This window comes from Cnephaeus nilssonii (genome assembly GCF_951640355.1).
Source record: "Cnephaeus nilssonii genome assembly, chromosome: 14".
Taxonomy (NCBI): Eukaryota; Metazoa; Chordata; class Mammalia; order Chiroptera; family Vespertilionidae; genus Cnephaeus; species Cnephaeus nilssonii.
Window position 1 is genome coordinate 24,898,269 of NC_137085.1, and position 22,059 is coordinate 24,920,327.

General features: G+C 40.7%; 1 protein-coding gene across 1 annotated transcript in view; it reads right to left on the minus strand.

Annotated features, from left to right (window-relative positions):
• The window catches only part of TMEFF1 (transmembrane protein with EGF like and two follistatin like domains 1), a 77,129-nt gene that overhangs the window by 49,657 nt on the left and 5,413 nt on the right, over positions 1–22,059 (minus strand). Inside the window, exon 2 of the mRNA XM_079790639.1 lies at positions 4,586–4,695. Within this exon, the coding sequence (XP_079646765.1) occupies positions 4,586–4,695 (110 nt within the window). The remainder of the gene's footprint in view (positions 1–4,585; positions 4,696–22,059) is intronic.

Sequence of the window (22,059 nt, forward strand, 5' to 3'; positions counted from 1 at the left end):
CTCCTGATTTAGGCATTGACTCTAGGCTAAGGTCTGCCTCCTCTATACCACCTCCCTTTTCCTGGGGAAAAGAACTCTCCACTATACCTTCTCTTGAGCAGGAAGAAAGTGTTTTTGAAGTAGTTTAGAAAATAAGAAAATAATAATGTTGTGATGGTTGATTTAGTGCGTCAATTGACTGGACCCCAGGTTGCCCAGATTAAACATTATTTCTGGATGTGTCTGTGAGGGTGTTTCTAGATGAGATTCACTTGAATCAGCAAACTAAGTGCCCTCCCCATTATAGGTGGGATCATCCAACCCACTGAGGGCCTGAACAGAATGAAAGAGTGGAGGAAGAAAGAATTCCCTCTCTGCCTAACTATTGAATGGGAACATGGGTTAGTCTTCTGGTTCTCGGGTGTCCGACTCAGACGGAGACTTACATTATCAGCTCACCTGATTCTCAGATCTTCAGACCTGGACTGGAACCAAGGGGAAGAAAGAAAACAGGGAAAACATCATAGGCACTCCTCTTCATATATTACTCAAGTTTTAATGGAAAGATGCCGTACTGATCATTTTTCTTTGTACCAAATTAATAAAAGTAGCTTTGTGTACATAATGTGGCAAAATACCATAGCTTTTATTTGTAGACTAAAAAAATTTTAGACTTTATTTAAAATCCTGTTATTTTTTGTTATAATTATATTCCTGAAAGCTTATATTAACACTGAAAGCATCCTAAATCATAACCAAGTTTTTTAATTGAATTGAAAGATATAGCTAAAGCACCCTCTTACGTTTAACTGGCTTATGAGGTCATTGTTCTTAAAATGGCAAGAGTCTGTGTCATTTATAAGCTTATAAGGAGGCAGAGTAGTAGTCAAAGGAAGTAGTCAAAGTAACAGGATCAAATCAGCTGTAAGCCCTTAGGCAGTTTGCTCCTACAAGGCAAGGAACTTGAAACATCTTTATATCCTCAGCCTAGCACGCAGCACAAAGCAAGCACTGGATAAATGTCTACTGCTCTCAACTCCTAACTTTTATTTCCCTTTCCTTCTTTGCCACCAGTAAGAATGCAAGGGATTCAGACAGATCATGAGAGGATTTTCTAGCCGTTCAAGCATGTTTAAAAGGTCAAAAACACTATGCCTTTAAGAGTTGCAGGGAAAGACTTTCAAAGAATGAAAATCAAAATCATAAAGACAAAAATAGGCAAATACGATGTGAAAGTTTAATACTATCAAAAATGAAAATGACAATAGGATAACTTCTTTGAAATACAGAGTTCTTTCCTGTAATCTAAACGGAAAAGGAGCCATCTCTAAGGTAAACCTACTAAGTGATTTAGTGCTTAAAAGGGAAATTAGGCAGGGCCCTCGGTGGTCCCAGACCTGTCTCCTGCTTCAACCGTGTTTGGACAGAACAGACGCAGGGACGCCCCTTCTTCCAGCCTCCGGCCACTCTCCTCCGTCTTATCCAGTCACCACCTTCAGAACCACCTCCGGGACCAGCCAACACACCGGGGTTTTTACTACCTTAACTCCTCATTGCCAAATAGCCATGAGCTCCTAAATTCGCCAGAATTATTCCACTGAGGTGGAGGCTGTGGTCAACCGCCTGGCCAACCTGCCTCTGCGGGCCCCCCACACCTGCCTCTCTCTGAGCTTCTATTTTGACCATGAAATGTAGCTCTCGAGAGTGTAGGCTGCTGCTTCCGCGAGTTGGTGGAGAAGAAACTGAGGGCACTGAGCGTCTCTTAAAGATGCAAAACCAGCGCGGTGGCCACATTCTCTTCCAGGACGTGCTGAAGCCTCCCCAGATGAGTGGGCAAAACTCAGGATGCCATGGAAGCCGCCCTGGCCTTGGAGAGGAGCCTGATCCAGGCCCTTTTGGGTTCTACCCTCGCACCTCATCACCGTGACTTCCCAGAGAACTACTTCCTGGGTGAGGAGGTGAAACTCATCAAGAAGGTGGACGACCACCTGGCTCACATCTTGGCTCACATCCGCAGGCTGGCCGGCCCCCAGGCTGGGCTGGGCGAGTATCTCCTCGAAAGACTCGCCCTAAAGCACGATGAAGAGCCTTTGGAGCCCAGAGGCCTTTGAGACGCCCCTCTGCATTCCCCTGGTGTCTGGCTTTTACCTGAGCCTCCCCCTGAAACTACTAGCCGTTCTTTTAACCACCCTGAAGCCATCTCCATGCATTGGACCAAATGAAACAATAAAGCTTTTGCAGAAGAAAAAAAAAAGGGAAAGAAGACACATTGGTATAAGACAGACTATTTCTAGAAGGAAATATAAGAAGTAATAGATGTTGCCTCTGAGAAAAGCAATTGGTAGCCTGTAATGGTAGGAAGACATTTTTCTTTATAATATCTACTAGAGGCCCAGTGCATGAATTCGTGCACTGGTGTGGTCCCTCGGCCTGGCCAGTGATCAGGGCGATCAGGGCCATCTCACCCAGTCCCAGTCGGAGCCAATGGGGGCCGGCCAGCCAGGGAGGGACCAAGGAAGGTTGGCCGGCCAGCCCGCGAGGGACCACAGAAGGGCTCCAGGGCATGTCTGGCCCTCTCACCCAGTCCTGACCAGCCGGACCCCAGCAGCAAGCTAACCTACTGGTCAAAGCATCTGCCCCCTGGTGGTCAGTGCGCATCATAGCAACTGGTGAACTGATCCTTCGGACACTTAGCATATTTTGCTTTTATTATATAGGATATTCTTATATATTGTTCAAGTTGTTTACTATGAGCATATAGTATTACTCTTTTAAAAATATCAAAACAGTACCTACATGTAGATTCTCGTGAGATTATACAAACCTTTATATATATTATATATATAATGTTTAGAACAGTTAATGAATGAAATGCTCAGCACAGTAAACAATATATAAGTGCTCAAATAATGTATTGTATATCATATACACACATACATATACATATGTATAACACATACTGTGTGTGTGTGTGTGTGTGTGTATACAAACCACTATAAGGGAAAAAGAAAATACTCCCCCAAATAGGCAAAGAGTATGAAATATTAATTCACAAAAAAAGTAGCCAGTAAATATTAAACATTTTTAATAGCTCTGGTTATCAAATTAAAATGTTTTTTGCCTTTCAGATTTATAAAATGTAAAAGGACTTCAAAATCTACTACCCACAAGCCGAGGAGAAATAAGCAGTCTAATATATTGCTATTGGTGAAAATGTTAATCTGACCATAAGTATCCCATTCACCCAACAATTCCACATCAAGGAATTTAATCTAAGGAAATTAGAAGACAATTGAAAGAGGGAAACAGCTCCAGTCTTCTTGATACAGGGTAGCTAAAACACTAATAAATAAAAAAAATTTAAAAAAAACTACAATCTTTCTGGGTTGCAGAACCAGAGGTCAGAGTTCAGGACAACTGAAAAGTGAGAGAGAAAATACCTGAAAGGAGAATCAGAGGGGAGTCCAGCTTCTGTATACAAACTCAGACCAAATCTCTGGCTGACTTCTGAACCACTCATGGGGCATATTCCAAGCCGCCAAGCTAAGGCTAAAAAAAAATGAACTGATTTTTGTGTTGCTGCCACAATAGGGAAAACAAGATTTTGCCATTTGAGTTTAGCCAATTCAACTGTTTCATAAATGAAACAGTGGGTATGATTAGAACAAGATTATGATTGGGGAGGGGGGGGGACTCTTGTTCCTTCTTTCTTTCATCTGAAATTCTGAACCAGGGACCATCTTGTGAGCAACATTCTAAAAACAGATTATAATTCAATCATGTAAAATGAACAAAAAGAAACAAATGAGTGTAACACATTTTGCTTCCTTTCTTTTTTTTAAATATATTTTTATTGATTTTAGAGAGGAAGGTGGGGTGAGAGAGAGAGAGAGAGAGAGAGAGAGAGAGAATATCAATGATGAGAATGAATCATTGATCAGCTGCCTTCTGCACACCCCACACCAAGTTCAAGACAGCAACCCAGGCAAGTGTCCTGGCTGGGAATCGAACGGTGACCTTCTGGTTCATAGATCAATGCACAAACACTGAGCAAATCTGGCCGGACTTGCTTCCTTTCTTTTTACTTCTTTTTAAACAATAGAATTACAACTAAAACAGCACCTGATAAGCAAAGATCTTAGTCTGAAGTTACCTATTCTAGTCCATCTCTAACCATGACCTACCCTCGGGCATCAAGTCAGTGATGTTCTTTGGCCTAAAAAGATGAGAAAGCAGCAAATAAGGAGGGAAAGAAATGGACTAGAAAGAGAAGGAAAGGGGGGAAATGTCCACATTTTAAATAAGAGACTCAACTACAACCTGTACTTTGTTTCCCTTCGGTGACAATTATACATTTAAATAGAACTTTAATATTTTTTCAAAGCATCTTCACATCTGCTATTGTCAGTCTCTCCATTTACTAGTAGTTCAAGGAAAGAAGCACAGAAGATAATAGCACTTCATCTGGTAAGAAAGAATTAGTGGGCTGTGAGCCCAACATCCTTGTGGGGTCCAAGGTGTTTTAAGCTTTGTAATTTGAAGAATGAAGAATTATAAAACATGAGAAATGTAAAAAAGATTTCAAAATAGGGTTGGAATTTCTCACCTGAAATTGACATGCACATTTCAAACCATCTCCATCTTCTTTACATACGCCTCCATATTTACATGATGATTCATCACAAACTCTTACATCAGACTCCCTCACATTTAATTCTGTAAAAGAGGAAAAATTGTTTCATATATATGTGTTTGTCTTTTTGTAACAAAATATACATATATAAGTAAATGAAAAAGAAATCCTTAAAATTTATAGAGCATTTCATTCACAAGAATAATAATAAGAAGAAGACATAAATAACATACAAAAAGCAAGTTCTATAGGACACAAAATATTCAGGATTCCCCAATGAGACTCTTGCATAATAAAATGCAAGTAATCCAAACCAAAATAAAATGCAAAATTTAAATTTCAGGATTTCACATAATTCCAAAGGTAAATCAACAATTTTTCTATTTTGGACTCCCAAGACCTTAGGGTAATCATCTTAGTATTGTTTTAATATTTTAAATTATTTTTCTAATGATTGCTACTTTTAAGGATAACAAATAACTACACAATATATACAAATATGGATTCATTATGTTGTAACCTAAAACTAATATATCAATTAAGCCTCAATTAAAAAAAAGAAAAAGAAAAAAAAGACAAGTCACATCCAGAATAACGCCATTTATACAAAGCTCTAAACCCATGAAAAATAAAACATTGTTTAGTTTAGGGGTATTCTTTTATTAGGTGATAAAAATATTACATGATGCCAGAACCGGTTTGGCTCAGTGGATAGAGCGTCGGCCTGCAGACTGAAAGGTCCCAGGTTCAATTCCGGTCAAGGGCATGTACCTTGGTTGCGGGCACATCCCCAGTGGGGGGTGTGCAGGAGGCAGCTGATCGATGTTTCTCTCTCATCGATGTTTCTAGCTTTCTATCCCTCTCCCTTCCTCTCTGTAAAAAATCAATAAATATATTTTTTTTTAAATATTACATGACAAGATTTTAAGCATTTTCAATCATCATTTAAGAAGTCAAAAAAGATAAAAGAGGAAACGGAATAAAAGTAACTAAAAAAATAATAATTATTGTGGTACCTAGAATAAATTTAGGATGATCGTTATTTACTCTAGACAAATAAACCACTTTAATTACAAAGGAATTATAAAGTGAACTTGAATTTCATACAATAGGTATATGTGGAGCATTTATGTGCACAAAATTAAAGAGATTCAAAATCTATCAGACTTAAAAATTTTTAATCACTGATTTAATTTTTTTCTACTACAGGAAGCGCAGCCAATACTAGCATTCTGTGGTCATTTTGCTCCTACTCCAAGACTGTCAGTCTTGCTCTAAAAGCATCAAATTAAGGTTTCCAGGAAACCAAATGAATTGCTTCAAGGTAGTGCTATGTAAAGCTGCCAATCATGCGGAATTGGGTAAAAACCACTACAAAGCAATTTTCACATTTTGCATGTGGGGAATGAGAGCTACAACAAACGCTTTTATGCAAACAACAAACAAATGAGTATTTAAAAAACACATCCTGGCGCAGTGGGAGCAAAGAGGCCTAAGTTAGCTTCTGACTGACACCCATAGCTGAAACTCTGGGAAGGGCACGGGCCTCCTGCAGCTCTAGATCAAGGTGAGGTCTTGGCAAGCAGATCTCCGGGAGCAATTCTCCAGCAGCAATTTTCCAGCGATCCCTCATCCCTAGAGAGCTAGGAGTCCTACCTTAATAGGAAAAGGTAAAAGTCATGAAATTCTGATTATTAGTCGTTTTACTTTATGCCTATCCTGCTATGAAATCCATGTTATTTTCCTGTGGTAATGTATTAAATGTGGTCACTTATTTGATCAGAAGCAATTAATTATCTACTATGTAACTAATCCTATGCTAAGAATTTGGGACTTGGAAAAATACATAAGAGGGAGCTTATGATCTTGCTAACATGTGGAGCAATTAGTGATGAATTCAATGTAGCCTATAATAAAGAGGAGAACTGTGGAATACAGACTATGACTGCTCTTGAAATTTCAAGACGTAGGAAATTTTAAAAAATAGATTTGAAGCACAGGGTGCCATGTCAGAGATGGTTAAGACTTGCATTGATCTTGAAAAATTAGTAAGACCTTTATTCTGATTATAAAACTAATATAGGCCAAGCCGGTGTGGCTCAGTGGCTGAGCATCGACCTATGAACCAGAAGATCACAGTTCAATTCCAGGTCAGGATCCCCAGTGTGGGGCGTGCATGAGACAGCCCATCAATGGTTCTCTCTCATCATTGATGTTTCTATCTCTCTCACCTTTTCCCTTCTTCTCTGAAATCAATAAATATGTGTTTTAAACTAATATAGGATCATTACACAGAATTTAGAAAATATGTTTAAAAATAAAGAATGTTTGAATTGCCCTTAATATGTGAGTCATATCAAAAGAGAGAAAAGAATGTTCTTATCTAGGAAAACAACCTTAGTGAAAGAGACATACATCATTTAATAGTACACACAAATATTAATACCATTGGTTCCCAAACTACAGATATAGGAAAACTAGTGTCATAGACTAGTGTGTACCTTCATCTTTTAAAAAAAGTAAGAATTTCATTTCCTCAATGGAAAGAATTTTCTCATTTTAGAGTTTTCTTCGCTTATATTTCTAAATTGTCAATATCTGAGATTGCTAGCTGTCAACAAAACTAAGGTTTGACAAGTAAGAATATTAATAGAAAATTCCAGCAGTGTTTTATGAGAACACATCATCCTGAATGTCACAAGGTCATGAATGTACCTTTTGATTTGTTTTGTTATTGTGGTAGTCACTGCTAATGGCCTACTTTGAATCTATTCTCCCCTTCTTACTTAATAAGGGAACCTCGATTTTGTCCAGGAAAAAAAGGTACTCAGCTAAATAATCTGTATTTCCCAGATTGCCTCACTCTGTGCCACAGTTCCTACGTAAGCACTGCCCCTTCCTCCCTCATTCTTCCATTCCTCTTCCTGCCTGGAGAGCCTGTGCCCACGGTTATGGCAGCTATCTTACATGCAAGCACATGAAAGCTACAAGTTAAAGAGAATTAGGGAATCACCACAACTACCCTGATTTCATCCCTCCAGACTTACTGTAATAAGAAATAAACACAAAAAATAAAGCCCTTATTCAAGCCACAGGTTATTGGCACGTGTAATTAAACACAATCCTGATATAATGATTGCATATAAATTTAATTAAGATAACTTCCGAGCAAAAGTCTTAAGTTTATGCTATGTCATGTAATAAAATTGATTTATCAAGACCATCATGACTTCCTGGTGCTCTGATTCCTCACAAATATGAGAATCACAGCCTTAGCTCAAACTCACAACAGGAGGAATTCTATTTTGAGATCACCTTCTGAATGTTATTTCAAGTATTCTGTACAGTCCCAGCCATCAAGAGGGGATTCTACTCCCTGTCAGTGGTGATGATGATTACACACCTGCCTTCCTGAGCCCAAGATGGGCATTCAGCAAAATAGATGAGCCATTATTGAAGCCCTCAAAACTCAGCTCTCCAAGTAGAAATATTTTACACAAAGAAGCATTCAGAAGAGTGGCTCTAAACAGAAATATTTTGCTTTGGTTGCAACTCTGCCCATCACACAACTCCCTACATGTAAGACTTGTCTCAATTTTCATTAACATTTCAAAGCTGGGAAAACAATACACACTAGGGGAGGGACCCTCCTTACCTATGAACCTGAGGTGTCAAAATCCCTAACTTTTGGCAGCACTGACTGGATTCAGGCTGCAGTTCAAAATGGGACCCGTTGGCCCCCTAGAATAATATTTATGACTTTTCTACCTCCCTTCCATTAAACAGAGTGCAGTTCTGAGGATCTTATGAGTTAACTAACACAGAGAGCCAAAAGTGATTAAATTATGGCAAGCTGTTACAGCAGAATTCGAGGCTTCTCAACCTGGGCACTACCGACATTTTGGGTTAGATTATTCTTTGTTGTAGGGGACTCTCCTGTGCACTGGAGGGTGTTTAGCAACATCTACCCATTAGATGCCAGCTATAACATTTCACAAAAGTGAAAATAAATTGTATCTATGAAAACAAAATTGAATGCTATTAAAAGACTTTTAAAAAAGCAAGGTGCTTTTTAAAAATCGCTGTTGCATTAGGTAAAGACAAGATAAAAATCTAGACTTCTGCATCCACAAGTCTATCAGTTCCTTAAAAGATTAAAACTGGAATTTATAATCAATGTATTATGAATGGGGTTTATTCAAGAAAGGGGAAATTTCAACTATTCTCAAAAAAAAATTTGCCCGATGGTGTGGTTCGGTGGTTAAGCATCGACCAGGGAACCAGGAGGTCGCAGGTTCGATCCCTGCTGGGGGTGTGCAGGGATGTTTCCATCTCTATCTATCTCTTTCTCTCTTTCTTTCTCTCTCTCTAAAATCTTTCTTTCTCTCTCTCTAAATTCTGCAACTTTGTTCAAAATGTTGTTTAATAAGTTTATATCTTTTAAGTTAAAATAAAATGCCACATACATTTATGAATCATTTTTGTGACTCCCCACTTTAAATAACTTTCTTGATTAACCAATTAACTATCAGAAGCTTACGGCAGCAAGACAAGGGGGCCTCCTACTATACAGAGTGAGGCAAAAGTAGATTTACAGATGTCAGTATGTAAAACACAGTTTATTCTTGTATTAGAGGCCCGGTGCACAAAATTTGTGCACTGGGGGGGGGGGGGGGGTTGTCCCTCAGCCCGGCCTGCACCCTCTCCAATTTGGGACCCCTCAGGATATGTCTCTGGCTCCTAACCACTCGCCTGCCTGCCTGCCTGCCTGCCTGATCACCTCTAACCGCCTCAGCCTGCCTGCCTGATCGCCCCTAACCACCTCTGCCTGCTGACCTGATCACCCCCTAACTGCTCCCCTGCCGGCCTGATCGCCCCCAACTGCCCTCCCCTGCCGACCTGATCACCCCCTAACTGCTTGCTCCCCCACACAGGCCTGATCTCGCCCCTAACTGCTTGCTCCCCCACACCGGCCTGATCTCACCCCTAACTGCTTGCTCCCCTGCTGGCCTGATCGCCCTTAACCACCTCTGTCTCGGCCCCCGCCACCGTGGCTTTGTCCCGAAGGAATTTGGACATCTAGAAGATGTCCAGTCGACCCGGTCTAATTAGCATATTACCCTTTTATTAGTATAGATTATCATTTATTAGTCACTGTATTCTTTCCCATACGAACATGTGTAAACCTATTTTTGCTCATGCTGTCTATAAAAATGTTCTGCCCTCAGCCATCCCATTATGTTTTCTCATCTTGTCTCTTCTCCCTCAGCAGTCTCATCCACTCCCACCACTCTGAGTCTTCAAATCTGGTTTTCCCCAACCTTATTAAAGCCATCTCATCTGTTTTAGCCCATGCTATTTCCAGTCTCCAGAGCCTACTGGGGAAAGCCCTACAAATTAATGCTCTCAAAGTACTTACCAACATGTGGAAATCTTTAGTGCACTTCTAAGTGATTCCTTATTGACTCCCCCCAGGACACGTTCAAACTTTTTCCCTTGTTCTTTAGAATAACCCAATTTCAATGGATTTATACACATTGTTGAGATGTTACTAGCACTTGGGAAACCTTCCATTTTTTAGAAAAGCACAGCAATCCAATCTGACAGGACCCCTGTGGGAAGGTTTCACTCCCAAAACAAGTCCAGCTTTTTCCTGACCCTGCAGCCAATTGTCTAGGAGACAGTTCCACAATCTCTACACTGAAAACACATTTAAAATATTTAAACACTTAAAATACCCCACACCAGGAAATGGTGTGGTACAGCCATGGAATATTATACAGCTATTTTATCTGACAATATGAAAATATGCAGATGAATGTCAAGTGACAAAACAGAAGACAAAACTTAACAAAAGCACTATGATTGCGCATGAAAAACACATGTAGGAAAATCCAGCCAGGAAAAAATAAAAATGGTAACAGGAACTGTGTAAACATCCAGTTAAACGATGATTTCTTCCTCTAGTCTATATGGTTGTATGGTGGTGATTTCTAACACAACCCCAGAGACAATTTGCTATATAACTGACAAAGCATTAGTTTGGAGGTCAGTAGGGCCAGGTTCACATGCTAGCTCTTCACCTTTTAGGATATTAACACCTTCCTTAGGTATTGTAATGGTTAGATCTGTACTAAAAAGCCTAGAGCAAATGGGTATTAAAACTTCGCCTCTTTTATTTCCTCAGACCAGTGGTCGGCAAACTGCGGCTCGCAAGCCACATGCGGCTCTTTGGCCCCTTGAGTGTGGCTCTTACACAAAATACCACGTGTGGGCGCGCACGTACAGTGCGATTGAAACTTCGTGGCCCATGCGCAGAAGTCAGTTTTCGGCCTGGGCAAGTCTATTTTGAAGAAGTGGTTCTAACGCCGAGCCACACTCAAGGGGCCAAAGAGCCGCATGTGGCTCATGAGCCACGGCTTGCCGACCACTGCCTCAGACCAATGTGAGGGACACCTTGAATGACACAAATGACTAAAAAAAAAAATACCACTTCAGGGTAAAATTGAATAATAGATTTGGTAAACATTGACTCCAGTCCCAGGAAATGGGATGAATTAGAAATTAAATTCTCTTCAACGTATTTACTAAATTAACCAGTAGTTATCCTATCTAATTAAAGGGTGATATGCAAATTGACCGCCACTCCAACACACAATATGGCCGCCCCCATGTGCTCAAAGATGGCTGCCCCCATGTGGACACAATATGGCCTCCACAAGATGGCCAGCAGGGGAGGGCAGTTGGAGGGGGACCAGGTCAGTAGGGAAGGGCAGTTGGGAGGGACCAGGCCTACAAGGGAGAACAGTTGGGGGGGGACCAGGCCTGCAAGGGAGGGCAGTTGGGGGCAATCAGGCCTGCAGGGGAGGGCAGTTGGGAGGGACCAGGCCTGTAGGGGAGGGCCATTGGGGGTGTCCAGGCTGGCAGGGGAGGGCAGTTAGGGGCAATCGGGCCAGCAGGGGAGCAGTTAGGCATCGATCAGGCTGGCAGGGGAGTGGTTAGGGGGTGATCAGGCTGGCAGGCAGAAGCGGTTAAGAGCACTCAGGCAGGCAGGCAGGCGAGCAGTTGGGAGCCAGCAGTCCTGGATTATGAGAAGGATGCCCGACTGCCCGGTGGGATCGGGCCTAAATGGGCAATCAGGCATCCCTCAAGGGGTCCCAGATTGGAGATGGTGCAGGCTGGGCTGAGGGACACATCCCCCCACGCCCACGCCCGCGTGCACGAATTTCATGCACCAGGCCTCTAGTCTTCAACTATAAAGACATGAGGGAGAAAATAACCTGTATTCAGTATTTCATGATACAAAACCAAAAGCAGTTTACATTAATATTAAAAAGCATTGACAGAGATGACTAAAACTTCTCTAAGCTATATTTATGCAGAGAAATTTCACATATGCCACACAGTTATCTAACTCCAATATTTTTCATCCCATTCTACATACTACTACTGTCAACCCACCCTTTGTTAAATGCCACTTTGATGGTGTCAATCGTCCACCAAACACCTACCATCATTCCCTGCTGCCTCCTTCAGTTCTAAATGCCTGTGTCAGGATGCTCAGCCAAGGTGACGAGGAGGACAACCTACTGCATGATCAGAAAGGAAAAAAGACCTAGATCCCCGGCTGGGTACTAAAGGTATTCACGGTCTTTCTAGCCCTATCCAGCCCCAACCAAAGGTCCGGAACTGAGGTACTCTCTCCCATACTCCTATTTCTGACTAGATTGCCAAACCTGTGTGTTTCCTTCTCACAGACCCATAAAATAAATCTGATATATTACAGTTTTTTTAAAGAATCTGCACACTTCCTAACATTATAACATGAAGTTTTTTTTACAAGGCAGATTTTCAAAAATGTAAAACACAACTTGTGTTTTAATGCCTATTTTAAAAATTTGGAAGGTATATACACCAAAATAGGAACCACAGTTATCTCATGGGAAAATTTAAACTTTCTCCTTTAATTCTATATTTTTCTGAATTGAGTTTTACAATGAACTTTTATTACTTTTAAAATCAGATCAAACAATTATATACTACAACATGTAAGAACCTTTAAAATACATGTTACGTTAAAAAAGCCAGGCATAAAATACTGCATACTGTATGATTCCATTCATATGAAATGTCCCATAAAGACACCAAATCTCTTTGTGGTTGCCTGAGGATGGGGGCAGAGAAATATTGGGACTGACCTGTAAATAGGTCTGGAAATTCTTTTGGGGGTAATGAAAACGTTCTGTAATTAGATAGTAGATAGTGGTGACGGTTGCACAACTTAGTGAATATATTAAAAATCATTGAACTGTATACTTTAAAGTGGTAAAATTTATATTATGTGAATGATATCTCAATAAAAATAAAAATAATCTTAAAACTCAGATAAATCGTATTAAATTTTGAAAAAAAACAAACAGGCATTATAATCTGGTATTTAAGGAGCAGACCCTAGAACCACCCCATCTAGAGGAGGATCCTGGCTCTGTCACTCATCAGCTTTATTTGACCTTGGTAATTTACCTCTGTGCCTCCATTCCCGCGTCTGTACAAGAGGATGATAATAGTACCTGTCTCATAATGTTGACGGGGACCTAAAGACATGGAAGGCACGCAGAGCAGTGCAGGACACATCATAAGGGTTATATTAAAAGTTAGCTTCTCTCCTGGCCAGTGTGCCTCAGTGGTTGAGCATCGACCTATGAACTGGGAGGTCACTATTGGTTTCCCAGTTGGGCACATGCCCGGGTTGGGGGTTCCATCCCCAGTGGGGGGGGGGGGGTGTAGGAGGGCAGCCAATCAGTGATTCTCTCTCATCATTGATGTTTCTCTCCTTCTCTCCCTCTCTCTTCCTCTCTAAAATCAATAAAAAGATATATTTTTAATACATTTTTATTTATTGCAGAGAGGAAGGGAGAGGGAGAGAGAGATAGAAACATCAATGATGAGAGAGAATCATTCATTGGCTGCCTCCTGCACACCCCCACTGGGGATCGAGCCACAACCCAGGCATGGTCCCTTGACCAGAATCGAACCTGGGACCTTTCAGTCCCCAGGCTGACGCTCTATCCACAGAGCCAAACTGGCCAGGGCAATAAAAATATATATTTTTTCAAATCCACTATGAAGTGCAAAAAAAAAGTTATAAAACTATATAAAGAGTTATAATCCCATTTTTATTTTGCAGCATATACATGTTTATATTTTAAGATTTTCTAAGTACATTCAACACATTTCCTCTAACAAAATTTTTTAAATATCAATAAATAAATCTGAACACAAGAACATTGTCCTCTGCCTTTATTTTTAACCACTATACCTTAGTGTCTGCAACACTAAGTGGAATAGGAGGTAACCAGGATCCAGGGAAGTCACCCACAAAGACAAAAATCCACAAAACAACCAGGTGGAACTGGAGAACACGATATTAACTATTTTAAAAGAGAATTTTTAAAGAACTTCACAAAACTCCGGTGCATTAGAAAGAGCTCCAAGTTATTGGGGTTCTAATTATTTGATTAAGTACATGATCTTGGCCAATCCCAGTTGCCTGGAGTAAAAACAGGTATAATAATAATCCCTTCTAGGACTGCAAGGACTAAGTGACATAAATAATACTAAATTTTGATATTTTGCCAAACATAGCTGATTAGTGAGATCTTTACAAAAGAGCACTGGAAACTATAAAGGATACTTCTCATCTTTGGTTGAGCCAACCATAACCCAAACTTTAAAGCAACCACAACCTTAAACCCCAGCAAAATGTTGTAAAATAGTGAAGCATTAAAAAAATAATAATAACTGAGTCTAATTAAATGGCAATTAGGAAGCACTATGGCCTGAACTAGAAAAGGAAAGCAATAATGGTAACACAATTGCACCACCTAAACAATATCTCAAATTACTCTGAAGAGAAAAAATACTATGAAAAATAAACACAGGACACTAAACAACTGAGCTGACTAGTGAACAATGAAGAAACTACATGTATCAATAAGGCTGTAAACAACAGAACTGATATAGAAACATCAGCAGTTTAGATTCACTTACAAAACAGTATTAGATGAAAGCTGACAAGACAAAATAAACTGAATTTTATAATTCTGAAAGGAGATCTGACCTGTGAACAATAGTGACTCCAGGTTAAACAAAAAGTGCCAAAACAAACACTAACATCAAGAAAAAGGTTCAAAATGTTGCTGGTATAAAATGAAATAACTTCAGCATAAACATTAAGTTATTAGAGAGGCAGATGGCAATCATCACACATTTCTGTATATTTTTCCATATTCCTCAAATTTTTTTACATCGTACAAATACTGCCTTTATAACCAAGAAAAAAAGTGTGATTTTTTTCTTTTCCTTTTTTTTGAAACCATGGAAAAGAGAGGCTCAGAACACTTGCACAAAAATGAGAGAAATGGAGCTGTGGCTGAAAGCATAATACCTGTCAAAGTTTTTGAAATTGGAAGAATATGCTAAGAACTTCAGAACCTGAAGTGACTTTTCAAAAAATGATGAAACAACTGAGCCATGAAAAATACATGACACTGGTAAAAACTATATATTAAAATAGTAGCCAAGGATTAAAATCATTTGATAAACTAAAAGCAAATGCTAAGGGAATTTTATAATTTAAACATAGAATTTTTAAGTGCATGAGAAGTAGGCCGAGTCCTGAATGCTTCATTTCTCCCCTGAGAGAAACTAATAATGAAACTAATAGTAGGAATAATGAAAACAATTTTGTTAGAACAATGTTTCTAACAATGAAAAAAAAAAAAAGAAGAGGGAGGAGATGGATGGATGACATTACCTTCTAATCCAGCTTTAAAAAAAAAAAATGAGAATTCAAATTCCATTAAACAAACCACATATGTATACTGGAGAAACGAAGGATAAAAAAATATGAACTTAAAGGAACTTATCTCACATAAATGTTTCTCTTTCTCCCTTTCCCTTCTTTTCTCTCTCTAGAAGTCAATTTAAAAAAAAAAAAAAGAATAAGGTTGGGTATAATAAATGAAGTTAAAAAAAGACAATAACAATGGCTAGGATGTGGAGAAACTAGAACCATCAGACATTGCTGATGAAAACATAAAATGGTACAGGCACTTTGGAAAACAGTTTAGCAGTTCTTCAAAATGTTAAACACAGAGTTACCTTTAACCCAGTAATTCTAGCCCTAGGAATAAATCCAAGAGAATTAAAAACATATTTCTACACAAAAACTTGTACATGAATGTTCATAGCACCATCTATATATATAAAAAGCCTGTGGTCATGATGCCCTAACACCGTAATGACCGATCAGCAAGAGGCTGTGCGCGCCTGGCGAGGCACGCGCGGGTGGGTGGGGACTTGACTCTGGAGGACTTGACCGGAGGTGTGGGTGGGTTTCTGGGTCCCGCCTCCCACTGTGGTGGTGGTGGCCATGGGACTCTTTCTCAGTCTTGCCTACTGCAGCACCAGCGGGGACTTGACCAGGAGGTGCATCAGGGGAATTCCATGGCACCGGCCACAGCGCGGGACTCAGGGGAGTTCCACGCAACGCTGGCCCCATGGGGTGGGACTCCAGGACTCGGGGCAGTCCTGCGCGGCGCAGGCAGGGTCCTGGGTCTCGCACTATTTCACACACTGGGCCCCTAGTTATTCATAATAGCCAAAAAGTGGAAACATCCCAAATGTCCATCAGCTGATGAAAGAATAAACAAAATGTGATATAGATATATACTATATATCTATCTACCTACTTATACATACAGTATATGTCTATATCTATATCTATATCTATATCTATATGCAATGGAATATTATTCAGACACAAAAAGAATGAAGTACTAATACATGCTACAACACAGATGAACCTTGAAAACACAATGCTAAGTGAAAGAAGCCAGTCACAAAAGGCCACATATGGTATGACTCCACTCATAGGAAAGGTCCAGAATAGGCAAATATACAGCAAAGATAGTAGATTAATGGTTGCCTAGGGCTGGGGAAGTGGGGTTTGTGGAGTGACTGCTAAACAATATGAAATTTCTTTTTGGGAAGAAGATATTCATGTTCTAATGCTGATTGTGGAGACAGCTGCAGAACCTTGGGGCTGTATTAAAAAAATACTTGGTTGTACACTTTTAAAAATGATGATGATGATGGACAGTAACACAAATATCATAATTACTCCATTTAATGTAAATGGGTGAATGCCTATGAAGGCAGAATGGTCTGTATCTGAGTTGGGAAACAAATCCTAACACTTAAAAATTAAAAGATAAACACAAATCCAGAAAAGGATGGGTATTATGATTTACGGAGATTCCTTAAATCCACCCTACACAAAAATTAAAAGTACAAAAAAATATGAAACAAAATAAAATTTTGTTTTTATTTGTCTGGGAAAATGTATATGCCATAAGTAGAGTAACAAAAATATAAGATAAACTGGAAAACTGTGAAAAATAAACCTGTATCATTGTAATTGGAGGCTTCAATTGTTCATTACCAGAAGATGACAAAACAAAGAAAATTACAGAACTGACATGAAGTATATTTTAAACCATTCCCCTATGTAGGGGCAACGTGGCAGAGTCAGGTTCAGAAAAAGAAAGACTGAGATAGATAGATAGATACAGAAAGAGACAATCGGCAAATAGAGTAAAATTTTAACAACCGGGAAACCTGCAATTTTTCTCTAAGTTTGAAATTAATTCGAAATAAAAATGTCTAAGTAAAAGTAAGGTATATAATAAGGGACTTGGAAGCCAAGGAAATAACACTTCCTTTCCTGGATTACAAGGATCTTTCACATAATTTGTTCTCATACTAGGACTTGGAGACACACCTAATTTTAATACAAAAGCTATAAATTCCATGATGCATTCTTAGACCATAATGAAAAAAAAACCAAACTGTAAACACATCTAAATTCATATATTTTATAACAATAATGAAAGAGATTTTATCAGTGGAAAGGAAAAAGAAACATGATGATCTATTTCCACCTAAAAATTTAGAAAAACCAAATAAAAAAGGGAAGTTGAAAAGGGGGAAGTACTAAAACTAAGATATCTTAATAATAATAAAAGTGTAATATGCTAATTAGACCAGACATCCTTCCAGGCAAAGCCCGGGCTTCAAGGGAAGCCCGGGTCCTGGGTGCCAGAGGGAAGCCGGCAGCGGGAGGGGGGGGGGGGGTGAGGAATGCCTACTCTTGCACAGATTTCGTGCATCAGGCCTCTAGTAAAATGAATAAAGGAAAATTGATATGGTTAAAAAATCATTAGAAAGCATTTCAAGAGAATGGTATAATGAGAGATAGCAGGGTAGCTTTCAAATACAAAGGGGTGGGAGGTGGATTTAAGGAAAGAGTTGAAAAGAACAGAGTGCAGCCCTAGCCGGTTGGCTCAGTGGATAGAGCGTCAGCCTGGGGACTGAAGGGTCCCGGGTTTGATTCCGGTCAAGGGCATGTACCTTGGTTGTAGGCACATCCCCAGTGGGAGGTGTGCAGGAGGCAGCTGATCGTTGTTTCCCTCTCATCGATGTTTCTAACTCTCTATCCCTCTCATTTCCTCTCTGTAAAAATATCAATAAAATATATTTTTTTAAAAAAGAACAGAGTGCAATTGAAGTGCAAGGAGTCCAGGCAGGAGGGGTTTCAGGCAGGAAGGGTGGCGCTGCAGAAGTAAGGATTTCCATCGGACTTGCTGATTGTGAATAACAAGAATGAGTGAAGAAATATACGCCAATTTTGACTCTCTTCCAAACTGGCTCTCCATCCCACATTAAGAGCATCACAATTCACCCCGTCTCCTCCACCAGGAGCCAATAGCTAAGGAAGAAAACGATCAATGAAAGGCTAGCCAAGTCAAGAGCTCGGCCCCACTGAACAGCTCTGGCTGATTTCTGCCATGCAGAAACGAGAGCCCAATGTTGCCAATACCTCCAACTTCAGACAGGAGACCAAAATCCAGATTTTTAAGTGAAACCTCCAGATTTTTAATGGCAATTTTTAAAGACACTGTGTAAGCCAAATAATTCCTCTGGGTTCCCCCCATTTCCACTGTTATCTTTCACCAGGCTCCCAGTCTCTTCCCTTCTCCTTTTCATCTTCAGCAATTCAGACTTTGCCTTTTAAAACCATGATGTTACTCAAATCTGTTAAAAGTTTCCCTTTGTCTTCATCAGATCAGCCTCCAAGACCCTCCACTAATGTGGTGCAGTGTGTGTGACACATCTCCTACTCAAGTCCCCATATCCCAGGATCCCCAAATATTCCCTTCACTGCCCCATCTTTGTGCCTTTTCTAATGCCATTCCCTCAGCCTAGAATACCTTTCCCCACTCTCCTCAGTTTCTGCGTTCGTTCAGTCACTAATTCATTCCACATACATTAAATATGTAAGGGACACTGATTCTGTGCCAGACACGAGTCTAGGCACAGTGGATATAGCAGTGAACAAAACAGCAAAAACCCCTGTGCTCATGGAGCTACACAGAGGAGACATAAGTAACACATCACACAGGAAAAGGTGCTTTGGGGCAGGAAAGAAGGATAAAGAAAGATGAGGATGGCAGAGGGGCAGAGGAGATGGAAGGTTGCAATTTTAAGGCATCATTCTGGAAGTGCCTGACAGGGATGAGGGGTACATAACTGGGACAAGAAGGTTCCAGGCAAAAGGGACGTCAACAGCAAAGGCCTCAGGCAAGTGTGCCTGGAGTTCCGAGATGACATTCCACTCTGTCTGTAAAGCCCAGTTCAAGTGCCACTTACTCAGGAAGAGTGTTTTTGATTCCTACAAATCAAAATTACTCATCCCCTTGGCACTGTACTTGTATCTTCCGCAGAGCACTGTGTACAGTGGAAACCCTCTTTTCAAAAATATACAAAAGTAATCGCTGACCAATTAATCAAAAAAGTCAGGTAAAGCGGGGAGTCAAGTAGAAATGTTATGTACATACTAGAGGCCCAGTGCACGAAATTTGTGCATGGGCGGGTGGGGTGTCCCTCAGCCCAGCCTGCACCCTCTCCAATCTGGGACCCCTCGAGGGATGTCCGATGCCATTAGGCCCAATCAAGGGATGTCCAACTGCCCATTTAGGCTGGCAGGGGAGTGGTTAGGGGGTGATCAGGCTGGCAGGCAGAAGTGGTTAGGGGCAATCAGGCAGGCAGGCAGGCAGGCGAGCTGTTGAAAGCCAGCAGTCCTGGATTGTGAGAGTGATGTCGGACATCACTAAACGGGCAGTCGGACATCACTCTCACAATCCAGGACTGCTGGCTTTCAACAGCTCGCCTGCCTGCCTGCCTGCCTGCCTGCCTGATTGCCCCTAACCGCTTCTGCCTGCCAGCCTGATCACTCCCTAACCACTCCCCTGCCAGCCTAACTGCTCCCCTGCCGGCCCATTGCCCCTAACTGTCCTCCCCTGCAGGCCTTATCCCTCCCAACTGCCCTCCCCTGCAGGCCTGGTCACCCCTAACTGCTCTCCCCTGCAGGCCTGGTCACCCCCTACTGCCCTCCCCTGCAGGTCTGGTCACCCCTAACTGCCCTCTCCTGCAGGCCTGGTCACCCCCAACTGTCCTCCCTTGCAGGCCTGGTCCCTCCCAAGTTCCCTCCCCTGATTGCCTGATCGCCCACAACTGCCCTCCCCTGGTGGCCATCTTGTGTCCACATGGGGGTAGCCATCTTTGACCACATGGGGACAGCCATCTTGTGTGTTGGAATGATGGTCAATTTGCATATTAGGCTTTTATTCTATAGGATTTTAATCATTTTTAACTTCAAACGTATAAATGTACATTCCTTTCCCCACGTAGCACCAAAACTGCTTGAGTATGGGTGGGGGGGTCACTTTCTTGGCTAAACGACACCCATAATCCATTATCCACAATGTCTATTTTCTTTCCCTTTAAAGTGGAACAAGGACTTCAAAAAATACTTGCAAAGTTTTGTAGGAGTAGAATCCTTCCAGAGATTGACAAGGTTTCTCTAATCTGCTTCAGTTGTCTTGACCACAATCTAATTCACTGAAAGGCAATTCTTTCAGCCTCATGCCTTTATCAAGTCTTTTCAAAGCATTTCATAAAAACAACTCTTTCTGCACTCATATTTAATCAATGTGAGTAATACTTATTAGTTTATACTCACAAATACCCAAGGTACAAATAAATTTGAGAACAAACACAATGGATTTTTTCTTGGCAGGCAGAGAAATCAAATGGCAAACTAGAGCTAACCTACCAGTTTGAGCATCCCTGTGCTGTGGGATGTGGTTAGTATAGTTTAAAATTACACCCAGTGAAGAATCTGAATAGAAATTTCTCCAAATAAGAAATTTATATGGCCATTTACAGGGTGAACAAATACATGAAAACATGCTCAAGGTCATCAGTCATTAGGAAAATGCACATCTAAACCGCACTGATACAACAACTTCACACCCACTAGGATGATTATAATCAAAAAGACAATAATACGTGTTGGGGAGGATGTGGAGAAATTGGAACCTTCAGACATTGCTAGTAAAAACCCAAAATGGTACAGCCACTTTGGGAAACAATCTGGCAGCTCCCCAAAATGTTAAACAGCTACCATGTGACCCAGCCATTCTACCCCTAGGTGTACACTCAAGAGAATTAAAAACATATGTCCACACAAAAACTAGTACATGAATGTTCACAGCAGCATTATTCATAATAGCCAAAAAGTGGAAACAACTCAAATGTCCATCAACTGATGAGTAGATAAACAAAATGCGATATATGTCCATACAATGAAGTACTACTCAGCCACAAAAAGGAATGAAGTTCTGATACATGCTACATAATGAACCTTGAAAACAGCATACAAAGTGAAAGAAGCCAATTACAAAAGGCCACATCTTATACTATTCCATTTATATGCAAATGTCCAAAACAGACAAATCCATAGAGGCAGAAAGTAGAATAGTTGTCAGGGACTGGGGGAAGAGAGGAACATGCAATGACTATTAATAAGTATGAGGGTTTCTTGCTGGTGTGATGAAAATGTTCTGGAATTACATAGTGGTGATGGTTACCTAACTTTGTGAATATACTGAAAACTGCAGACCTTAACATTTTTCAGTACTGTCAGCATTCAATAAATGCTTATTGATGGGAGAGAAAGCCCAGAGGTGTTAAATAGAAATTTCCACTGTATATATTTACAAGAAGCTAATAACCACCTCTTTTAGAAATATAAGATTTATTTGTTCAGTCTAATTTATTATATAAATACTAGGAGCCCAGCGCACAATTCGAAATCGCGCAGCGCCACCCACCCTGGAGTCACCGGTCCGTCCCTGCCTCCCTCTCCAGCCCTTGAAGCAGCCGTGGCCGCTGCTGATCAGGCCCTCCCCCAGCGCAGGCACTCGGAGGCCCCTGCCACCCCGCCCCAGATGCTGCGCGCGCAACCTCCTCCTGTCCAGTCG